This window comes from Castanea sativa, chromosome 9, assembly GCF_040712315.1.
Source record: "Castanea sativa cultivar Marrone di Chiusa Pesio chromosome 9, ASM4071231v1".
Taxonomy (NCBI): domain Eukaryota; kingdom Viridiplantae; phylum Streptophyta; class Magnoliopsida; order Fagales; family Fagaceae; genus Castanea; species Castanea sativa.
In genome coordinates, this window is record NC_134021.1 from 42,554,154 (window position 1) to 42,572,954 (window position 18,801).

At 31.9% G+C, this 18,801-nt stretch overlaps 2 protein-coding genes and 1 pseudogene across 2 annotated transcripts; 2 read left to right on the forward strand and 1 right to left on the reverse strand.

Moving 5' to 3' along the window:
• The first annotated feature begins 1,211 nt into the window (after positions 1-1,211).
• Positions 1,212-1,910, forward strand: LOC142609254 (uncharacterized). Its single transcript, XM_075780841.1, has one exon. The coding sequence runs from the start codon at positions 1,212-1,214 to the stop codon at positions 1,908-1,910; it is 699 nt and encodes a 232-aa protein (XP_075636956.1).
• Positions 1,911-8,907: 6,997 nt separating this feature from the next.
• On the forward strand, positions 8,908-14,763 carry LOC142609960 (uncharacterized). The gene is made up of 3 exons (XM_075781686.1): positions 8,908-9,036; positions 9,810-11,488; positions 13,999-14,763. Exon 2 carries the CDS (start codon positions 10,030-10,032, stop codon positions 11,464-11,466), a length of 1,437 nt encoding a protein of 478 aa, XP_075637801.1. The 5' UTR covers positions 8,908-9,036; positions 9,810-10,029; the 3' UTR covers positions 11,467-11,488; positions 13,999-14,763.
• Positions 14,003-14,727, reverse strand: LOC142609961 (protein DMP4-like; annotated as a pseudogene).
• Positions 14,764-18,801: the final 4,038 nt, after the last annotated feature.

Sequence of the window (18,801 nt, forward strand, 5' to 3'; positions counted from 1 at the left end):
AGCTTTTAAAGAAACTAGATATGAGAGTACAATACACCACACTTTATTGTCAGTATTGAAAGCTAAAATTATTTATTCTTAGATTAATTAAATATTTCAACAAAATTTTTTAAAATAAGGATAATTATGACAAAAAACAGATATGTTCGAAGTATAGAGGTTAAATCCATATTTAATATGAACTAAATACAAAAAATATATTAATTTTGTAAACATTAATAACCCTAATTTAAAAAACTATCCACTAAAATTTAAATAATTTTCAAAAATATTACACGAGTTAGAAAAAAAAGAGAGGAGATAATATAATTAATACTTCAAGTATGTGGCATAATTTCTAAACAAACACATAATTTTAAATTTATAGAAAAATGTATCTTCTATTTTGAGAGAAGACTAATTAAAATTTTACAATAGAAATAGAAATATATTAATTATAATAAAAAAAATTTTAAAAATTATTTATTTTACTGATATATGCAGGCTGCATATATCAATAAAATAAATAATTTTATTGATAATGCAACCATATCCAATTTTTTTAAAGCTACAAATCTTAGAGAAGAGACTGTAACTACTATCAACATTTGGAATAAATACAATTAGTTTTCATTACAAACAACAAAGTTTAGCGTAACCAAGTGGTTGGTACTTAATTAACTCACCTAATTTACAAAGATCTTTGAACCCCATGCTAGTGCATGACACAAATGTGGAGGCTAGTGCATGACACAAATTCACTTTTCTATAAAGTGTTTAAAGCCAAATATTTTCCTAATAGCAGTGTGTTTGAAGCAAAAGCAAAATTGGGGTCATTTGCATGGAGAAGCATTTTACATGCAAGAAAGCTCATCCTAAAGGATGCCAAGTGGAGAATTGGTGATGGCTCTCAAATAAATATTTATGGGTCAAATTGGCTGCCTAGGAAGTCACAAGGCTGAGTGGTATCACCTCCATCACTTACACTAAGATCAGCAACTGTCTCGGCTCTAATTGATCCACACACAGATGGATGGAACTCCTACATCATTGACAATAACTTCTTGCCATTTGAAGCAGAGCAAATAAAGTCCATTCCTCTAGGACTAATCAATCAACCTGACATCCTATATTGGCCGGAGAGTAGAGATGGGTCCTATTCAGTAAGCACGGGGTATAAGTGGTTGTGTGCTGAAGATAATAAAGAAGTGGCTTCAACCTCAAACTCAAAAATGACTCACGCCTTTTGGAAGCAAGTGTGGAGAGCTGATGTACCTGGAAAAATAAAGCATTTCACATGGAAAGCTTGTTCAAATGCTCTGCCAACTAGAGAAAACTTAATGCAGCGAAAAATTATAGCAAAAAGCTCATGTCAACAATGCAAAAGTCAGTCCAAATCTGTGTTCCATGCCCTCTGGGATTGTGCCTCTATCCAACAGGTATGGGAATCAGATTTTGGATGGGTTGATCGCCAAAAAACTTCAACGGGATCCTTCCAAAACTTGGTAGAATTGATCACTCAAAAGCCATGCCAATTAGAGCTCTTCATCACCATTGCTTGGTTCCTATGGTCTAGGCGGAATAAACTCAGGCTGAAAGAGGAAGCTCTCCCTCAAAACCGTGTGGTTTTTGAAGCAAAGAGATACTTGATTCTACATCAGCAACCGGTCAACACGCTCCCAAAGAAACAGTCACAAGCGAATGAAACAAAGTGGAAGCCTCCAGATTTCAATAGTTTCAAAACAAATTTTGATGGAGCCATGTTGTCAGACAGGGGAGAGGCAGGCTTGGGGGTGGTAATATGTAACCATGAAGGAGAAATCATCGCGGCTCCCTCTGAAAAATTCCCACAACCCCCTTCAGTTATCTGTTTAGAGATATTAGCAGCAAGGTGTGTTGCCATTTTTGTCCATGAAGTAGGTCTCCATTAGTCCATTTTGGAAGGAGACTCAGAAATTGTCATCAAATCCCTCCAAAAAGGGGATATGTTTCAATCTGCTTATGGTCATCTCTTTAGAGACACTATGTTCTATGTCAATTCCTTGAGATCCTATAGTTTTTCCCATACCTATAGGAAAGGAAATTTTGTAGCTGATGCTTTAGCAAAAAAAGCTAGATTTAGTTCTGATTTAACTGTCTGAATGGAGTCTGTTCCACCAGATATCAACAAATTTGTATTGGCAGATATGCCTCTTTCTTGATTTAATAAGACATTTCAGACTGGATTCTCAAAAAAAAACTCACCTAATTTAAGAGGTTCAATATATGCCAAAAACAATGATAACCAAATTTTCTCTCCTGCTTCCCCTAATTCCCTCTCCTTACCGAATTTTCAAGTTCCTCTTTTTACTAAATTGCAACAATTGCAAATATTCTCTCTTCTAATTTCGGCAATGGTATTGCCACAATTCATTTTTTTCCTCTCTGTCACATCACGTCTCTCTCCTCTCTCTTAGTTTTTCTAAGAATTTCGGCAATGACATTACTAAAATTCACATCTCTCCTTATTTTTTCAAATAAGTTTGAATGGTATTCATATCACAAATAAACATCATTTTATACAATATTCAGCTAAAAGACTCTACAAGCACACACACTTGTCATTTTTTCTATTTTAGGCTTATGGTTGAAAAGAGTATGGGAAGGTAATTAATTTGAAAAAAAATTGAATGTTATTATATTTGTTTTTTTAGGCTGGTCTATATTTATATTTTTCCTGTTCCTACCAGTGAGTTTAAGTTTTGATGCCATAATTGTATGATATATTGATGGTGACTAAGCAATTCATCACATGATGCTAAATAACCTTTGTGATGCAAGTACAAATAAGGACAAATGGATTAATGGATGTTCATATGGCGAGATATCATTAAAGTGATTTTGGGGATGGTATTACAATAATTATGTAAGGGTTGTACAAAATTCTAAATGCATCAATAGATATTATGATATTACTACAAAAAACAATCACAACCAAATTTTCTCTCCTCCTTCCACTAATTCTCTCTCCTTGTGAGCCCCAATTTCTAAATTTTGGCAACATAGTTGCTGAAATTTCAAGTTCCTTTTTTATTGAAATCCCATAATTGTAAACATTTTCTCTCTCCTAATGTCAGCAATGGTATAGCCACAATTCAATTTTTTTTTTCTCTTTGTCACATCATGTCTCTTTCCACTCTTACTTTTTCTTAGAATTTTGGCAATGACATTACCAAAATTTGCATCTCTCCTAATTTTCCTAAATAAGTTTGAACAGTGCCCATATCACAAATAAACATCATTTTATATAATATTCAGCCAAAAGATTTTATGGGCACACATATTTGTCGTTTTTTCTACTTTAGGCTTATGGGTGAAAAGAGTATGGGGAGGTAATTAATTTGTAAAAAATCTGAATCTTACTATATTTTTTTTTTTTTTTGGCTGGTGTATATTTATTTTTTTTTTTGTTCCTACAAGTGAGGTTAGGTTTTGACCCATAATTGTATGATATATTGGTGCAGACTAATCAATCCATCACATGATGCTAAATAACCTTTGTGATGCAAGTACAAATAAGGATGAATGGATTAGCGGATGTTCATATGGTGAGACATTATTAAAGTGATTTTGGAGATGATATTACCATAATTATGTAAGGTTTGTACAAAATTCTGAATGCATCAATAGATATTATGATATTACTACCAATCAAAATCATTTGACTTTTGGTTGACATTATAATATTTTGTCACATAAATTTGAGGCCTCACAATTTTACACATTATTACTCTTTTTTTCTTTGTTGTTGAGAAGATACACATCATTACTCTATTACATTTATTTTTAATTAAAATTAAATTATATGATATATTTAAACCCACTATTAGAGTTTTGGTACATTAATTTTTTTTTAAATAGTAGAAATATATAATTTCATGTATAAGGGTTAGCACCGGTGCTTTAGTGCATTGGAGTCGACACGATATAGACACGTCTTTCTTGTATGTTACACATATTTCAAATTATTATTTAAATATAAGAAATGACTCCTTAAAGGTTTTTAGGCCCCAAAATGCAAAGATAGATAGTTACCTAGTTATGGTAGATAGTTTTTATTTATTTATTATTATACAAGATAGAAATTTTACTCTTAACATAATCTAAATGTATGTATGTGAAACTCTCTTTTGAAAACTTGAATCTCGACCTTTACCCTCCACCCCATCCCATAAGAACTTTGTACTTGTAGAATGATCATCATGCTAAGAATGCGCGATGGTTATGATAGATAATTAATTAGTTATGATTTCAAATGATTGAAATAGTATAAATTCTTATTAATATGAATTTTTATTGACATAGTTCTTATTGATGTGCTTAAAAAAAACCCTATAAATTTTTACTGATATATGCTTGGTTTACAACAGTTTTTGTGTTACATTCACAACTTGCCCATTAAAAATAAGAAGAGATGAGACATTCATTATAACTCAAACACGAATTACTAACTTAGATACAAATTAATGTATTGATTATATATAAAATCCAAAATAAGAAGAGATGAGACATTCGGTATAACTCAAACACTAACTTAAGAATTACTGACTTATATACAAATTAATGTATTTAAAGATGCAAGCTAGTAACTTTGAGGATGTGGAATTGCAAAGCATGGCTATGCAACATACATACTTAGTTGAGAACATATTTTCAAGACTACATATTTGCAAGGCATGGCTATGCAACATATAGACTTGGTTGAGAACATACATACTTGGTTGAGAACATATTTTCAAGACAACATATTTGCAAGGCATGGCTATGCAACATATAGACTTGGTTGAGAACATATTTTAGATTACATATTTTCAAGACTACCATTCAAGTCTCTCATTTGTGTATCCAAACCATGCAATGCTTTTGCCATTCAAGTCTCTTATTTGTGTATCCAAACCATGCTATGCTTTATCACCGATTATCAATTTGCTATGTGCCACTCTCAGAAATCATCTTTGAATACCAATGCTCATGTCCTTATAGCATGTATAAAATAAAAAATATTTGACTTTTGGTTGACCTGTGACACAAGTTTTTCAAGCATCACAATTTTATATGTCATCATTTCTTTATATATATAAATTTTAATTATATTCTATATATTTTTTTTGAAACAAATTCTATTCTATATTTAAACCCTCCGTTAAAACCATGTACATCATATTTTCTTTAAATAATAAAATATATAAGTCCATATGTAAACACAAGCACAAACAATTCTTAAGAATAAAAATAAAAATATATACATATACAAGCATAATAAATGTCTATTAACTACCATATTTATCAAATTTCATATTTAAATAAAAAAATAAAAAAATTATATAATGTTAATTTTTTCGTGCATTATACAGTTTACTGATTAGTTATATACCTGAGACAATGATTCATATTAATTCCCTCCAATATCTTATGAAACTTTTAAACTCATAAGTTTTCTAATTTTTTCCTATCAACTTATCTAAATAACAAGATATTTTGTTTTAGATTTATACGTGATACACATATCTTCTATATTTTATGCATCTTTCCAAAAAAAGTGTGATAATCAGATCATGCCAATTATGCCCTTGCTCAAATAAACCTTGTTTGATATTTTGTAAATATTACTTAAAATTTTCAAGCCAAATATACTTGCACAATTTCTTGGTCCTAATATTATGTTAGACTTGTATCATGCCATATGAAGAAACTATTTCAAAATATAATTAAAATTTATTAATAACATAGGTGGTGAAAAGAAAAGAACAAAAATTACGTTAGGTTACTTGACAATTGCACATCATATAAGACCAAGTTTTAGAATTACTAAAATAAATAAGGGCTAATTACAATTTACTCATCTGTGATTTGGTCAAAATTTAAGTTACTTACCCGTAGTTTGAAATTTGACACTTTACCTACCTGAGGTTAGCTCAGTTAGGGTACTGTTACCCATCTCTGTTAAAAATGATGCTAAATATATATTTTTGCTCTCTTTTATGTCTCTCACCCCTCAAAACATAAAAAATATAAAAAAATAAGAGAAAATAAAATCAAAATGTAAGGATTTTGTAAAAATTAAGAAACCAGAGTTATTGGTCTAATGATTAAGAAACCAGAAGCTCAATTGAGGGTTACTCCCTATCTTAGGTAATGTCTATCTTAAGGTTACTCAATTAAGAAACCAGAAGTAATGTATATCTTAAGGTTACTCCCACGAGGTTCCTTCCTATAATAATCAAATACTCAAAGAGTTGTGGACACCCTTAATAGCAACCAAAGAAAAAAAAACCATTTTTACTTGTTTAGGAAACAAGTAAGCATATATATCAAGGGGAAAAAAAGAGAGGCGAAAATACTTTTTTTTTTTTTGAGAAACAAATACACACACACACACACACAAGGGAGAAGGAAAAAGATTCTAACATAAAGAAGAGGCGAAAACACTATTTTGGTTCATACATTTTGGGGTCATTATTAATTTGGACCATATATTTTGGTAACAGTAAAATTGGTCCCTATTATTTACTTCAATTTAATCCCTATTATTTTCAATTTGTAATTATTTTGGGTTCAAATTTGGTTTTTATTTATTTTAAATACCAATTTGAAATGTGTGTTTATCAGACTTGGAAATTGGTAAAATTGAATTATGTTTTTGTGTTTAGTTGTTAAGAAAGTGCAAGAAAATGTAAGAAATTTATGTGATTAAACTGTAGAAATCAATTTGAATTCAACTTGAAAATAACATAAATTAAATTAAATTCTATCAAAATGCAATGTACGATATTTTTCCTCCTAAGTGTCCGTTTGGCAAAAATTATTTTTGTCAACTTATTTTATTATTCAGCTTATTTTTGCTACTATTCATGCGTTTCACTGCACTATTTCAGCTAACTTTTACTTTTATCTATAGTACTTTCAGTAAAAAATTTTCAGTTTCAGTAAAATAAACGGATCCCAAACGAATCCTAAAAGGAATAAAAATTCAAGCGTTCAATGCTTTCATTGCCCAAACTTATTAATGGGAAAGTAACATGTCATTTTTTTTTAGGTAAGAGCATTCTTATCAAGAGTTTTAAAAATTTTAGCATTTAGCACCTAAAAAACCAACTTTATAACATTTAACACATCACTTTACAATACACTTAACATAAAAACTTCTATTTATTTATCATTTTTTATTCTTTTTAAGAGAGAGCAAAGAGTGAGATCTAAGGGGAGAGAGAGAATGTGAATAAAAAATAATAAAAAATGAGTAGCAACTTGCTATTGTAGGGTGTTAGTAATAACATCTTATGCTAAAAAATTTAAAATTTAGCACCATTGATGTAGGAGTTTTTTAGTGGTTTTTTGTTGTTGTTGTTGTTGTTGTTGTTGCTAAAAATAGCTTTTAGCATTTATCCCACTTTTGATGAAAATGCACAAGTAATATGTCATTGAATGCTTGTGTTTGGAAGAAAAATAGGTGGAAAGAAAATGAAATGAGCGAAAAGAAGAAAAAACACACACACTCGATTATTTATTCATTGTGATTTCTTCTATGTTGATTTTAGGGATGGCAATTTAGATCCGGCCCGCGGATACTCGGCCCGGCCCGACCCTAATGGGCCGGATTTTACCCGGCCCGATAAAGAATAGGGTTGGGTATGGGTTTTTAAAAAAAAACCCGAAGCGGGTTCGGGTCGGGTCCGGGTTTTATAAAAAAATCCGAAACCCGCCCCGGATAAAAACCCGATTATGGAGGATAAGACATTTTGTAAGAATTTCTTAGTCTTTTTCATTTGTTAGTTGGAGGATAAGCCATTTTGTAATTTCCTAGACTTGTGGGATTTATTTTGTAACTTTTTAAGTGATTTGTTGATTTAAAATCTTAGTTGTGATTTATTGATTTATGATTAACTTATAATTTGGTTTGATTTGGTTGCCCTATAATGTGGCCTAAATGCCAAATTTTGGCATTTGGGCCATGTTAAATGGCTTGAATAGGCTTGAATCTAGGGAAAAAATTTAATGGGCTTAAAAAAAAAAAATTTGTTAGGCTAGATTTGGGCCCAAGAAGATAAACGGGGCCCGTGGGGCCCGGCGGGGTGGGTATGGGCCCCGGGAAAAAAACCCGATTAATAATCGGGCCGGGTCCGGGTTCCGGGTCTTGGCCCGCGGGTCGGGTCCGGGTATGCAAAAACCCGGCCCGAACCCGACCCGTTGCCATTCCTAGTTGATTTTTTGGAACTACGTGTGAATTTGAGTTAGTTTATTTATTTATTTATTTATCTATAAATGTCATGTCCGTAATATTTTTACAACATTTTTATAATAAATTCTAAATACTAGGTTGTTACAAGTTGTTATTCGTGAGACAAAAAAGTAATTTCATTGATAGGTTCAAATTAGAATCAATAACAATTAACCATATATAATTTGTTGTGAATATATTGTGAAAGTAATACTTCTTCTTATTTAATGTTTACTACTAGACTCACTTTATTTTTTGTGTCAACCTTATTTTAAAAATAATTTAATTTTCAACCTTTTGAAAAAAGTTATCTTTTATTTTCTTCTAAAAAAAAGTTATCTTTTATTTTCTTCTAAAAAAAAGTTATCTTTTATTATTTATTTTTGTTTCAATTTATACAAAAAAAAAAAAGAGAGTAAAACTACTGAGAATAAACAAATTTCATACGGACACGTCCTATTGTTGCAACATTAACACCATTTTTATCAGCATTAATTACTAGATGTCACGTTTCTTTAAATTTTTGATAATTATCCAAACTTATGTTTCATTTAAGTACGAATTACACAAACTTTTAACATGCCACATTGCTGTATCCAAACACCCCTGGTAGAAAAAAAGAATTGTCATATTCAAAAAAAAAAAAAAAAAAAAACACATAAGAAGTGTCACACGCCAACGTTGATTTTCACTTTCTTATGTTTTCTCTGCCTATGTCTCTCTGTTTTAGCCAGTTTTCTCATTGACCCAGTTCTCGTTCCCATGTCCCTGATGTTGTAAGAGGCCGGGCCAAAAATACGGTGAGCTAATTCTGGCTTTAGCTATCTACTCTTCCTCTTAAACTGGAATCCCCCAATTGCTTTCTCTTACTATATCAGCCTATATTTGATGCGTTTACCACCTGTTTGATAAAATGTGTAAGAGAGTTGTATTTAACATTGGCTTGACAATCACAAATATAACCAGTGGCTTTGTTCGTGCATAGACTTTTTGGATGGTTTAAAAGACTATTAGAATAGAAAAATACTATCTTTCATGGGAAAATTGCCTGAGCATTGGGGGGGGTCTGAGTATGTTTGTTGTTTGAAGAGAATTTAAGTTTGTTTTAGGCCAAAATACAATTTTGGTCCCCTAAAGTTTAGCCCGTGAGCGATCTTAGTCCTTGAAGTTTAAAAAGATTGCTTTTAGTCCCTAAAAGACTTAAAACTGATCTCTTTTAGTACCTAAAAATTAAAAAACTAAAAAGTGGTCAATTTTACTCCCTAACAAAGTTGAAGTGCTTGCTTTCTTTTAGTGCATACGGAGTGATGACGTGTCAGTTTTTGATTTGGCATTGTTATCTAAAGGATCGAAAGCGATCACTTTAAGCTTCAAGGACTAAAATTGCTCATTGGCTAAAATTTAGGAACCAAGAGTGTATTTAAGTCTTTATTTTATTTTTATTTATTAATGTTAGTTTACATGTTAAAGGTATTGATTGTTTGCAGAATTTCCAAGCATCTGATTTAGTTATGACACTATTGGGTCTTGATGAGTATTAAGAACTTCTTGTCATTGTTTATTACTCTTACAGGTACCATGACCTTAACATTGGGAGACTATGTATTGTAGCTTAGAGAAGATTTTTCAATTCAGAAGTGACCTATTTCCTTACTTATTAGCCAATGCTCATCGGATGCTGCAAGTTGTCAAAATTGCATATTTTTGTTGGTAGAGTGTTTGGATATGTGCCATGAATAAATGGATTTGATTTCATTTAGAATGTGGTGATTCAAGAAAGAGAATTTCCAGTAATGGGTAGTAAGGCAATGTTTAAATGGTCGAGACAAATCACACCTTCCCTAGTTGAGCAGTTGTTACGAGCTGAAAGGGATGTACAGAAAGCTGTTCTGATATTTGATTCAGCGACAGCTGAGTATGGTAATGGGTTTCAGCATGATCATAATACCTTTGGTCTAATGATTTCCAAATTAGTCTCCTCAAACCAGTTTAGATCAGCAGAGGAGCTCCTAAATAGAATGAAGGAGGAAAAGTGTAATATTACAGAAGACATATTCTTGTCAATCTGCAGAGCCTATGGTCGCGTTCACAGGCCACTGGATGCTGTTAGGGTCTTCCACAAGATGGAAGACTTTCAGTGCAAACCAACCGAAAAATCTTACATTACTGTATTTGCCATTCTTGTTGAAGAGAACCAGTTAAAGATAGCTCTAAGGTTTTATAGGCATATGAGAGAAATAGGCATTCCACCTAGTGTTGCTTCTCTTAATGTTTTGATTAAAGCCCTTTGCAAGAATAGTGGGACAATGGATTCTGCTCTTTGGATATTTCGCGAGATGCCTAATCGTGGGTGTACTCCAGATTCATATACATTTGGTACTCTGATTAATGGGTTATGTAGATTTGGGAAGATTGGTGAAGCAAAGGAGCTATTCAAAGAAATGGAGACAAAAGGTTGCTTGCCTAGTGTTGTGACCTACACTTCTTTGATACATGGTTTGTGTCAGTCCAATGATTTGGATGAAGCTATCGGATTACTCGAAGAGATGACAGTTAAAGGTATTGACCCAAATGTGTTTACCTATAGTGCTTTAATGGATGGTTTTTGCAAGGGTGGGCGTTCTTCACAAGCCATGGAGCTATTGGAGATGATGATAAGCAAACGCCAAAGGCCCAACATGATAACTTATAGTACTTTAATTCATGGACTCTGTAAAGAAGGAAAGCTTAGGGAAGCTTCGGAGATTCTTGACAGGATGAAGCTTCAAGGATTGAAACCAGATGCAGGATTGTACATGAAGATTATTAATGGCTTCTGTGATGTTTCTAAGTTCCAGGAAGCTGCAAACTTCCTTGATGAGATGGTCCTTGGTGGAATCTCACCAAACCGATTGACATGGAGCCTTCATGTTAGGATATATAATATGGTGGTACAAGGCCTTTGTACCAATGGTGATCCGAACCGGGCTTTTCAGTTGTACCTTAGTATGCGGAGTAGGGGTATCTCAATCAACACTGGAACGTTTGATTCTCTGGTGGAGTGTTTCTGTAAGAGAGGAGACCTGCACAAGGCTGCTCGTATTGTTGATGAGATGGTGATTGATGGATGTGTTCCAGCTGAAGGGACATGGAATGCAGTGGTTGGTGGATTTTGGGATCGAAGGAAGGTGCGGGAAGCTACTGAGTTGTTGCAGGTTGAGCTGATGAGTAAATTTGTTGAGCCAGAATGATAGATCTGAAATTTATGAGTTAGTAAGTCATTTTGTTGTATGGCACCTGTTCTTTCTATTCATAAGATGCTTTGAAATGCATTTCTTCTTTTCTGAAAGCATGCATTAGTCAGCTCAGGATATTATGATTTGCTTCTTGTGAGACATGCACAACTTTGAGGTGTCTTTTGTATTCCTAACCCAGTCACACCCACATATGAAGTGATAAGGAATTTTCACAAATAAGCATTTTAAAAGCTTCATGTCAATAAACTTGAAGTACGTTGCACTCTTTTTTATAATTTTAATGGATATGAGAGTTTTTTAAGAGTTAAAACCGTTATTCTTATATGCGTGAGAATGAAATGGGAAAAAAAAAAAATCCAGAGCAGATAAAGAAAATATAGCTTCCCTTGTGTCTGAAAAATTGCTAAATGATTAAATTCATCATTTCCTAATAGCTTAAGTTATTGGGACAGGTGGTAATTTATCATGGTATAAGAGTAGAATGTCTAGAATTTGAATCCAATCTCCACTTTACCTCCCATTTAAAAAGTTAAAATTTCACATATTTGGCCCACATGAGGGGCAGTGTTAGAATAATGGCTAAATGTCACTTCCTAACAACTTAAGCTTTTGGGTAATTTATCACCTTGGAATGTTGGCAACTTGATGAAGAACATTCATTTTATGGCTTTGCCATTTTGATTCTCTACATTTGGCCAGCTATATAGATAATCAAATAGAGTTTCTGAGTTTCTCAAAAAAAAAAAAAAAAAAAAAATTTCTGGTGCTCAATGTGACAAGTTGATAATTGTTGGACTTGGGATTTTCATGGCCTTGGATAATTGGCAGGACAACTATTGAGGACATGGGGACTGCTTTTTTCAAGTTGTATCTGGATATCTTCTTGTAATTTATATTTCCTTTACCAAAAAAGAGGAAAACTAGGAAGGAGTATGTTTATCGTCTCCATTAACATTACATATTTATGTATCTATATACTGACATATGCCATCTCTTTTACTTCAGAACCTTATTCATTTATCTAATGAATTATACAGTTTTAATGTATAAGAGTTGTAATTTGATGGAGTATCTCTTAACATTAACATATCCAAGTAACTGATATTGTTCATAAGAATGTATCGAGCTGTTTGGTATTCATCAGAAAATTTTTAGCAGTCCTTAAAACATTATCTGGACCATCCTCTATAACTATCTAGTCAGAAGATTTGATCAAGAGTTGTTTCTGTAAAAGCGTCATAGATGTTGGGAATAGGACTCATAAACACTCCATGTGTTTATTAAGTTTATGAAGTCTGCATATTCTCTTAAGAGTTTATTATGTTAATTATGACAATAAAATAATTGGTGAGTGATGAAGTTGATTTCTGAATTTTCACGCCTACCTAACTAGAATTTAAGGCATATGCCTCAAAGCAGAACTATAGTGTGAAGGCCTTAAAAAGTTCTTTAACCCAGTGCTTGCCCAACTCAAGTGGTGTCCTGAGAAGGGTGGCTTGTATAGCCTACCATTCAAAAATTTCTTGCATGTGTACCTTGATTTGCAGATTAATTAATTATACACTTCCCTTTCATTTCATGAATAGTAATGCCATAAAACTGACGTTGATCAATGGGAATGCTATCCTTAGACTATAAACACACACACGCACAAAAGAATTCAGAAATTAACTCTGCCCTTTCTGCTCTTAGCCAAGCAAGCTTCTTTCTCCTTTTCTCTAAATATGTAATCTACTTTAATGGTATTGGTCTGGCATTTTGCAAATCTTACCTTCCTACCTACGCTTTTTACAGGAACATTTTCTCTTTCAAAATGTAGATTATCACTTTGGTATTTTCAAATCACCAAATTATGCTTTATGTTGCTTGTATAGAGTGATTTGGGTGAATGAGTTAATGATTAATTGTCACATTCTCCAAAGTGCATCATATGGTTTATGGCGATTCCAAGTATGTATTGAGCATTGAATTGGCTCAAACGATCATTTTTTACACTACTTTTTTTCCTTTCTTTTTGATAATTGCAGTGTGGTGGTTCTTATTGAAATGGTTATGAACTTATGATTTAATTCCGTAGTGTCAATCTTCATTTTTGGCTGAACCAAGGGGCAAATCCCAAATATTATCTGATTTTTCTTGAAATAACATGATTTGGCAAATTTCACAAAAGCACTGTGGCTGGTGTGCAGAAGTGTGTTTGCATATGCATGTGCATTTGAATTTGAATTTACCCTTTGGAGTTCAGTCATTATAGTTCAAATTAAAATTGTACATTCTTTAGTACACGGTTCAGTGATTTACTCAAGATTTTGATAAAAGGACTGTGGCTGGTGTGCGTGAGTGTGTTTGCATATACATACTCAAAATTATTGATTTTAGCCATTATTGGCACTATAATAGTGATTACATGGTAAAATCCTTTCCCAACACTATTGTCATCTCCTTGCATTGTCAATATTAGAAGTTCTTGTAATTTTGACAGGCAAAAACAGGCTATTTCCAACTAATATAGTGGTTCAATTGCAGAGAATCATATTGTCAATTCAAATGGAGCAGAATGTAATAATGTTGTGACCAGATGAATCCAGAGTCTGTAGACTTTTAAAAGGCCAGGTTGACACCAAAAAGAGATTTTTTGTTCATTTGCAGAGAGTGGGAAGCCAATTCCATTGCGGTTGGTAGGAAATATAATAAACAGCATACTGCAAATGTCACCATTTCCAACTGGCAATCTTGTATTAATCTCTTGGGTCTCATCTGATAGTGTTGGGAAGAAGCAACTTATGACATTCTTATCAAAGGGCGCAACTGCTACAAATACCAATATTGAAATGAAAGCATGCATGAAATCTATGAATTGTAGCTAGTACTCTGCGGCAACTCCAGGTGAAAGGGTGGCTGAACCCTGGGTGGTGGCAAACCCATACTTTCCCTTTTTGTCGCTGAAGCTGTCAGTGGAGCCTAGTAGGAAACATGACACCCCACAGGGGGTCACAAGTGCAGCATTCATGATCTGGCTGACCATGTCACAGTTACCTTGCTTGGTGAGAATGTGTGATAGAAGTTGGCAAGCTAGGACTGATCCAGTGGGTAAAAGACTGGCCAAATGCCCAAATGAGCAATGGTCTGAAAAGTCTGGCTAATGGCTTTCTGTGTTAGTGTTCTCTTCCGTTTCAGTTATGTGTTGCAGGAGGGCATGTTTTAATTCATCTTGATGCTTGGAATCAGATTGACATGTTCTACCTTAATCTCCATTTCCTGCAATTAAAAAAAATAAAAAATTCTATAACTATCTAAAGATTTTTTTTCAGATAACTGGTAGTTGATTTTTTTTTTTTGTGTTGTAGTAAGATGTAAAATTTTCCTTTATATTAGTAAGAGTTTTAAGTAATATAGGGATTATTTAAGGTTTTTTTTTCATCGTTTTTGTCATAATTTTCTAAAATTGTTTATTTATTTGCCCCTAAAGATTAATTAGAATGAAATGAGAGACAAAGAGATTATGCAAGAGAAAGAGCGTCTATCGACAGATTTCCAAGATGGACATGAAATTGTTTAAAATTGTAATGCTTGACGTGGTGTTTAAAGATATTCATTTAGTTTAAGCCCACCTCTACATCTTATTTATCATGCTATATTCACATTTTAATTTTTTTTTATAAGATTCACATATTATTACACATTATTTACCATAGCTTTTGATTGGAGTTTGTGACATGCCTTTGTGTTAGAATCTTTTTCTCTCTCTCTTGTGTGTGTGTGTTTGTTTCTCAAAAAGAATATAAATATATATATCATTACTTATTAGTACATGAAGACTAGAGGAGCAACAAATAAATACTTTAATTACCTTGCTCTTTGTAGGTTTCGTATCTCTTTTAATGCTAGACTAAACCTTCTCAAAAAAAAAAAAAAAAAAAAAATCTGTATATATTTTTTTTCATTGGTGTTTTGTTCTCATAAATTGTTGGAAAACTTTGGAAAGGATAAATGAATGTAGATTTAGGAATTTTCTTTTATTATTAATTTTATGGATTGTTCTTAATGTCAAATAATGTTTTTCTATTTTAAGTTGGTTCTAAAAAAAAAGCTTTTATTTATTTATTTTTGTTGTTGTTGCTTTAGTTAGTTTTCTAAAAGAGAAGATTGCTTTGCAGTTATTTCTTCTTTGAACTAATGAATATATTTTATATGTTGTTTCTATTCAAATATTTCAAATACAAAAATCTTGGACATAACAAAAATTTGTAACTAAGCTATTCGATCCCAACTCCCCATTAAGCTTGGGAGATAATATTGAATCATTTTGTTCTTCTATTTTGTGTTGTATTTGGTAAAATTTTACGAATAGTGATTGTGAATTGATATTACATGTGTAAGTGTAATTCCAGTATGATTAAGTTGGAGAATTGTAGTTAGTGATTAAGATTTGGTTACCACTAGTTGCTAACCCGTGCTATGCATGAGAACTTACCCATTTGTGAGGCAAATTAAAATAATTTTATAATATATTTAAGAAACTACACCATTGCATGATTTGCTCTTGTATGATTTCAATTTGTGTTATAATTTGATGAAGAAGCCATTGCTTGAATGTGCAATGACTTACAAAAAATTTGTCAAACAGTTTTAGATATTGCAAAAAAAAATCAAAAATTCAGATATTAAAACTTCTGAAAGACCAAAAAATATTAAAGAATCAGATGATTCACTGCTTAAAAATTATTGAAACAAAACAAAATATATATGACTAAATAATAGAGAAATATAAGAGAAAGATGAGTTACATTCAAAAGTATAATTTCAATTATTGCAAGCTTTTCTATCTTGTAAAAAATGGCTAAAGAGAGTTTGGTAGTTCATGTATGAAAATTACTTTTTAAAAAATACATGAAAAACCATAAATTTTTTTTTTTTAACAAAGTAGAGGAGAAGAAAATAACATAAGAAGAGCTCATACCTCTACTTGGCTTTAAAAAAATAATATTGGGGTTTGCTTTGCTTTTATAGTGTTTATGATTAACCTCGCAAATTTGGAGATAATGTTCTAAAAAAAGTCCATTTAATGTTGAAATTTATTTCAAAGAAATCTAGTGTTTATAATTTGAGACTTATTTTTAATTTAATTTTTTAATTTTTAAATATTGTGCTGACGTGAAAAATTGAGAGAGTTTCAAAGGTTTCGGTTATATATATTGATAATAATAATGAAAATAAGGTATAATGTATTATGGGTGAAAATGGCCAAATACCATAATTTTCAAAAATTTGTAGCAAAAAAACACTGTTTCAAAACTAAATAGGAAAATACCACTTTTCAAGAACTTGAATTTCAAAAACTCGAGTTCCAAATGGTACTCGAGTTTATGAAACTCGAGTTCCTCATCAGTTCTGCCACCGTGGCACTGTTGAGTTGGAATTTGGGCGATTAAAAAAAATAATGTGGTACTCGAGCTTGGTAAACTTGAGTTCCATGCAACACAGTACTCGAGTATACCAAGCTCGAGTACCTATTATAAATAAAATTATGTTTATGTTTATTTCTATGGTATTCAAGCTCAGCAAGCTCGAGTACTTTGTAAGGAACTCGAGTTCCTTATAACTTTTTTTTTTTGGGATAATTGACAAATAAATATAAAAATAAAAATAAGTAGATTTTTTATGTTTTTATTTATTTAAATAGAAACATTGTAAAATATAGAGATTTTAATTTCAAAATATGAATTAATTTCTATATTAATTAAAATTGTTCATTGTTTTCTCATAAAAATTGTTCACTATTTTCAGCATAAACTATTTCTAGCATTTTGCATAAAATTATTTCATGTTCAGCATTATTTAAAAAATTGTTTACTCTCTTTTCTGCGTAAATTATTCTTTGTTCACTATTTAAAAAATTGTTCACTGTTTTCTCATAAAACACCTAGTGAAATTGTGTTTTCTAAATTTAAATGCCAAATCTGAATGTTTTTTCATGTTTGAATTTCACAATAATCGAATCTATTTTTCTGCATTGATAAAATCTATTTCTACATTAATAAAATTTGCTCTCTGCACATCATGTTTACTGTATATTTGAATCTACTTACTGCATTCATAAAATCTGTTTTCTGCATTAATTAAAACTGTTCATTGTTTTCTCATAAAAATTGTTCACTGTTTTTTGCATAAACTATTTCTAGCATTCTGCATAAAATTATTTTTTGTTCAGCATTATTTAAAAAATTGTTCACTCTCTTTTTTGCGTAAATTATTCTCTATTCACTGCATAAATTGTTCACTGTCACATAGATAGAATCATGTTAGAATTTGTAAAGTTTTTGAATTCTAGTCACCCTGATCATCATGGCTACTCTTATACCACTACTTAGCACGAGCACAAATGTGTACAGAAAAAAGTTTGTTTTATTATATATGCTTTAAATTTTAAAGATGATTTTCTTATAAAACATTTTAAAAGGACTTTACGAAAGGACATTGACAGAAATGCTTTGGAATTACATCTTGTTAACACTAGTGCATTTATTGAAGCATCTGGTTGTCAACTCCCTGGCAAGGCGGTTGGAGATTCAAGCTCCACAAAGATAGAATCATAGTCTCCTAAAAGCTATCTTATGGGAACAAGCTTTTCAAAGCTCCACCTTAAGATTCAGCAAAAAACGAGACTTGTCACTAGAACCTTACCCCCTGAAATCCAACAGAATATACTAACCCATAAAGCCATAACAAGTTCTTATGATAGATGGATGTACCTTTTCAAAGTATTAGTCTCTACAGCATTTATCAGAACAGAAGACATGACAGACGACATATGGCTATCTCATAAAGCTATATGGTATGAAAGTTTTGGAGAAGCAGATAGAGTTTATGAAGGAACAAGAGACAGATACAATCCCTATCTGGGATTACTTATCAATACGGAGACAGAAGATCCAGTAATTTGGGATACTTTATGGTTATCTGAAATGCTAGAAGCAGGGTTTATCAGCAAATTAATCATAACTTCTGGAATTCAGATTAGTTTATTTCCCAAAGTCATCCAAGAAGTAGCTGCACAGATTGGAGGACTTAATTTTATGAAAATTACTATTTGGAGTACTCTTCCAGCTTGGGACAGTAGTTATTATATGCAAGCTCGGCTAGCACACATTTTGGTTCTTATTCATGATTGAGGTTGTATCCTTGAATACAACTGGTATATAAGAGATACTTATTTACCGCTTAATGATTCGGATGCTCTGGCTCAAGAATGGTCTAATTTCATGAGTAATAAGATTTATGAGATACAGAAAGAATTAGACAGAGGCTTTTACTTATATAGTTACACAA

Bases quoted from the DNA above. Each gene is read 5' to 3' on its own strand.
- LOC142609254 (XM_075780841.1), top strand. From the start codon at position 1,212: ATGACTCACGCCTTTTGGAAGCAAGTGTGGAGAGCTGATGTACCTGGA.
- LOC142609960 (XM_075781686.1), top strand. From the start codon at position 10,030: ATGGGTAGTAAGGCAATGTTTAAATGGTCGAGACAAATCACACCTTCC.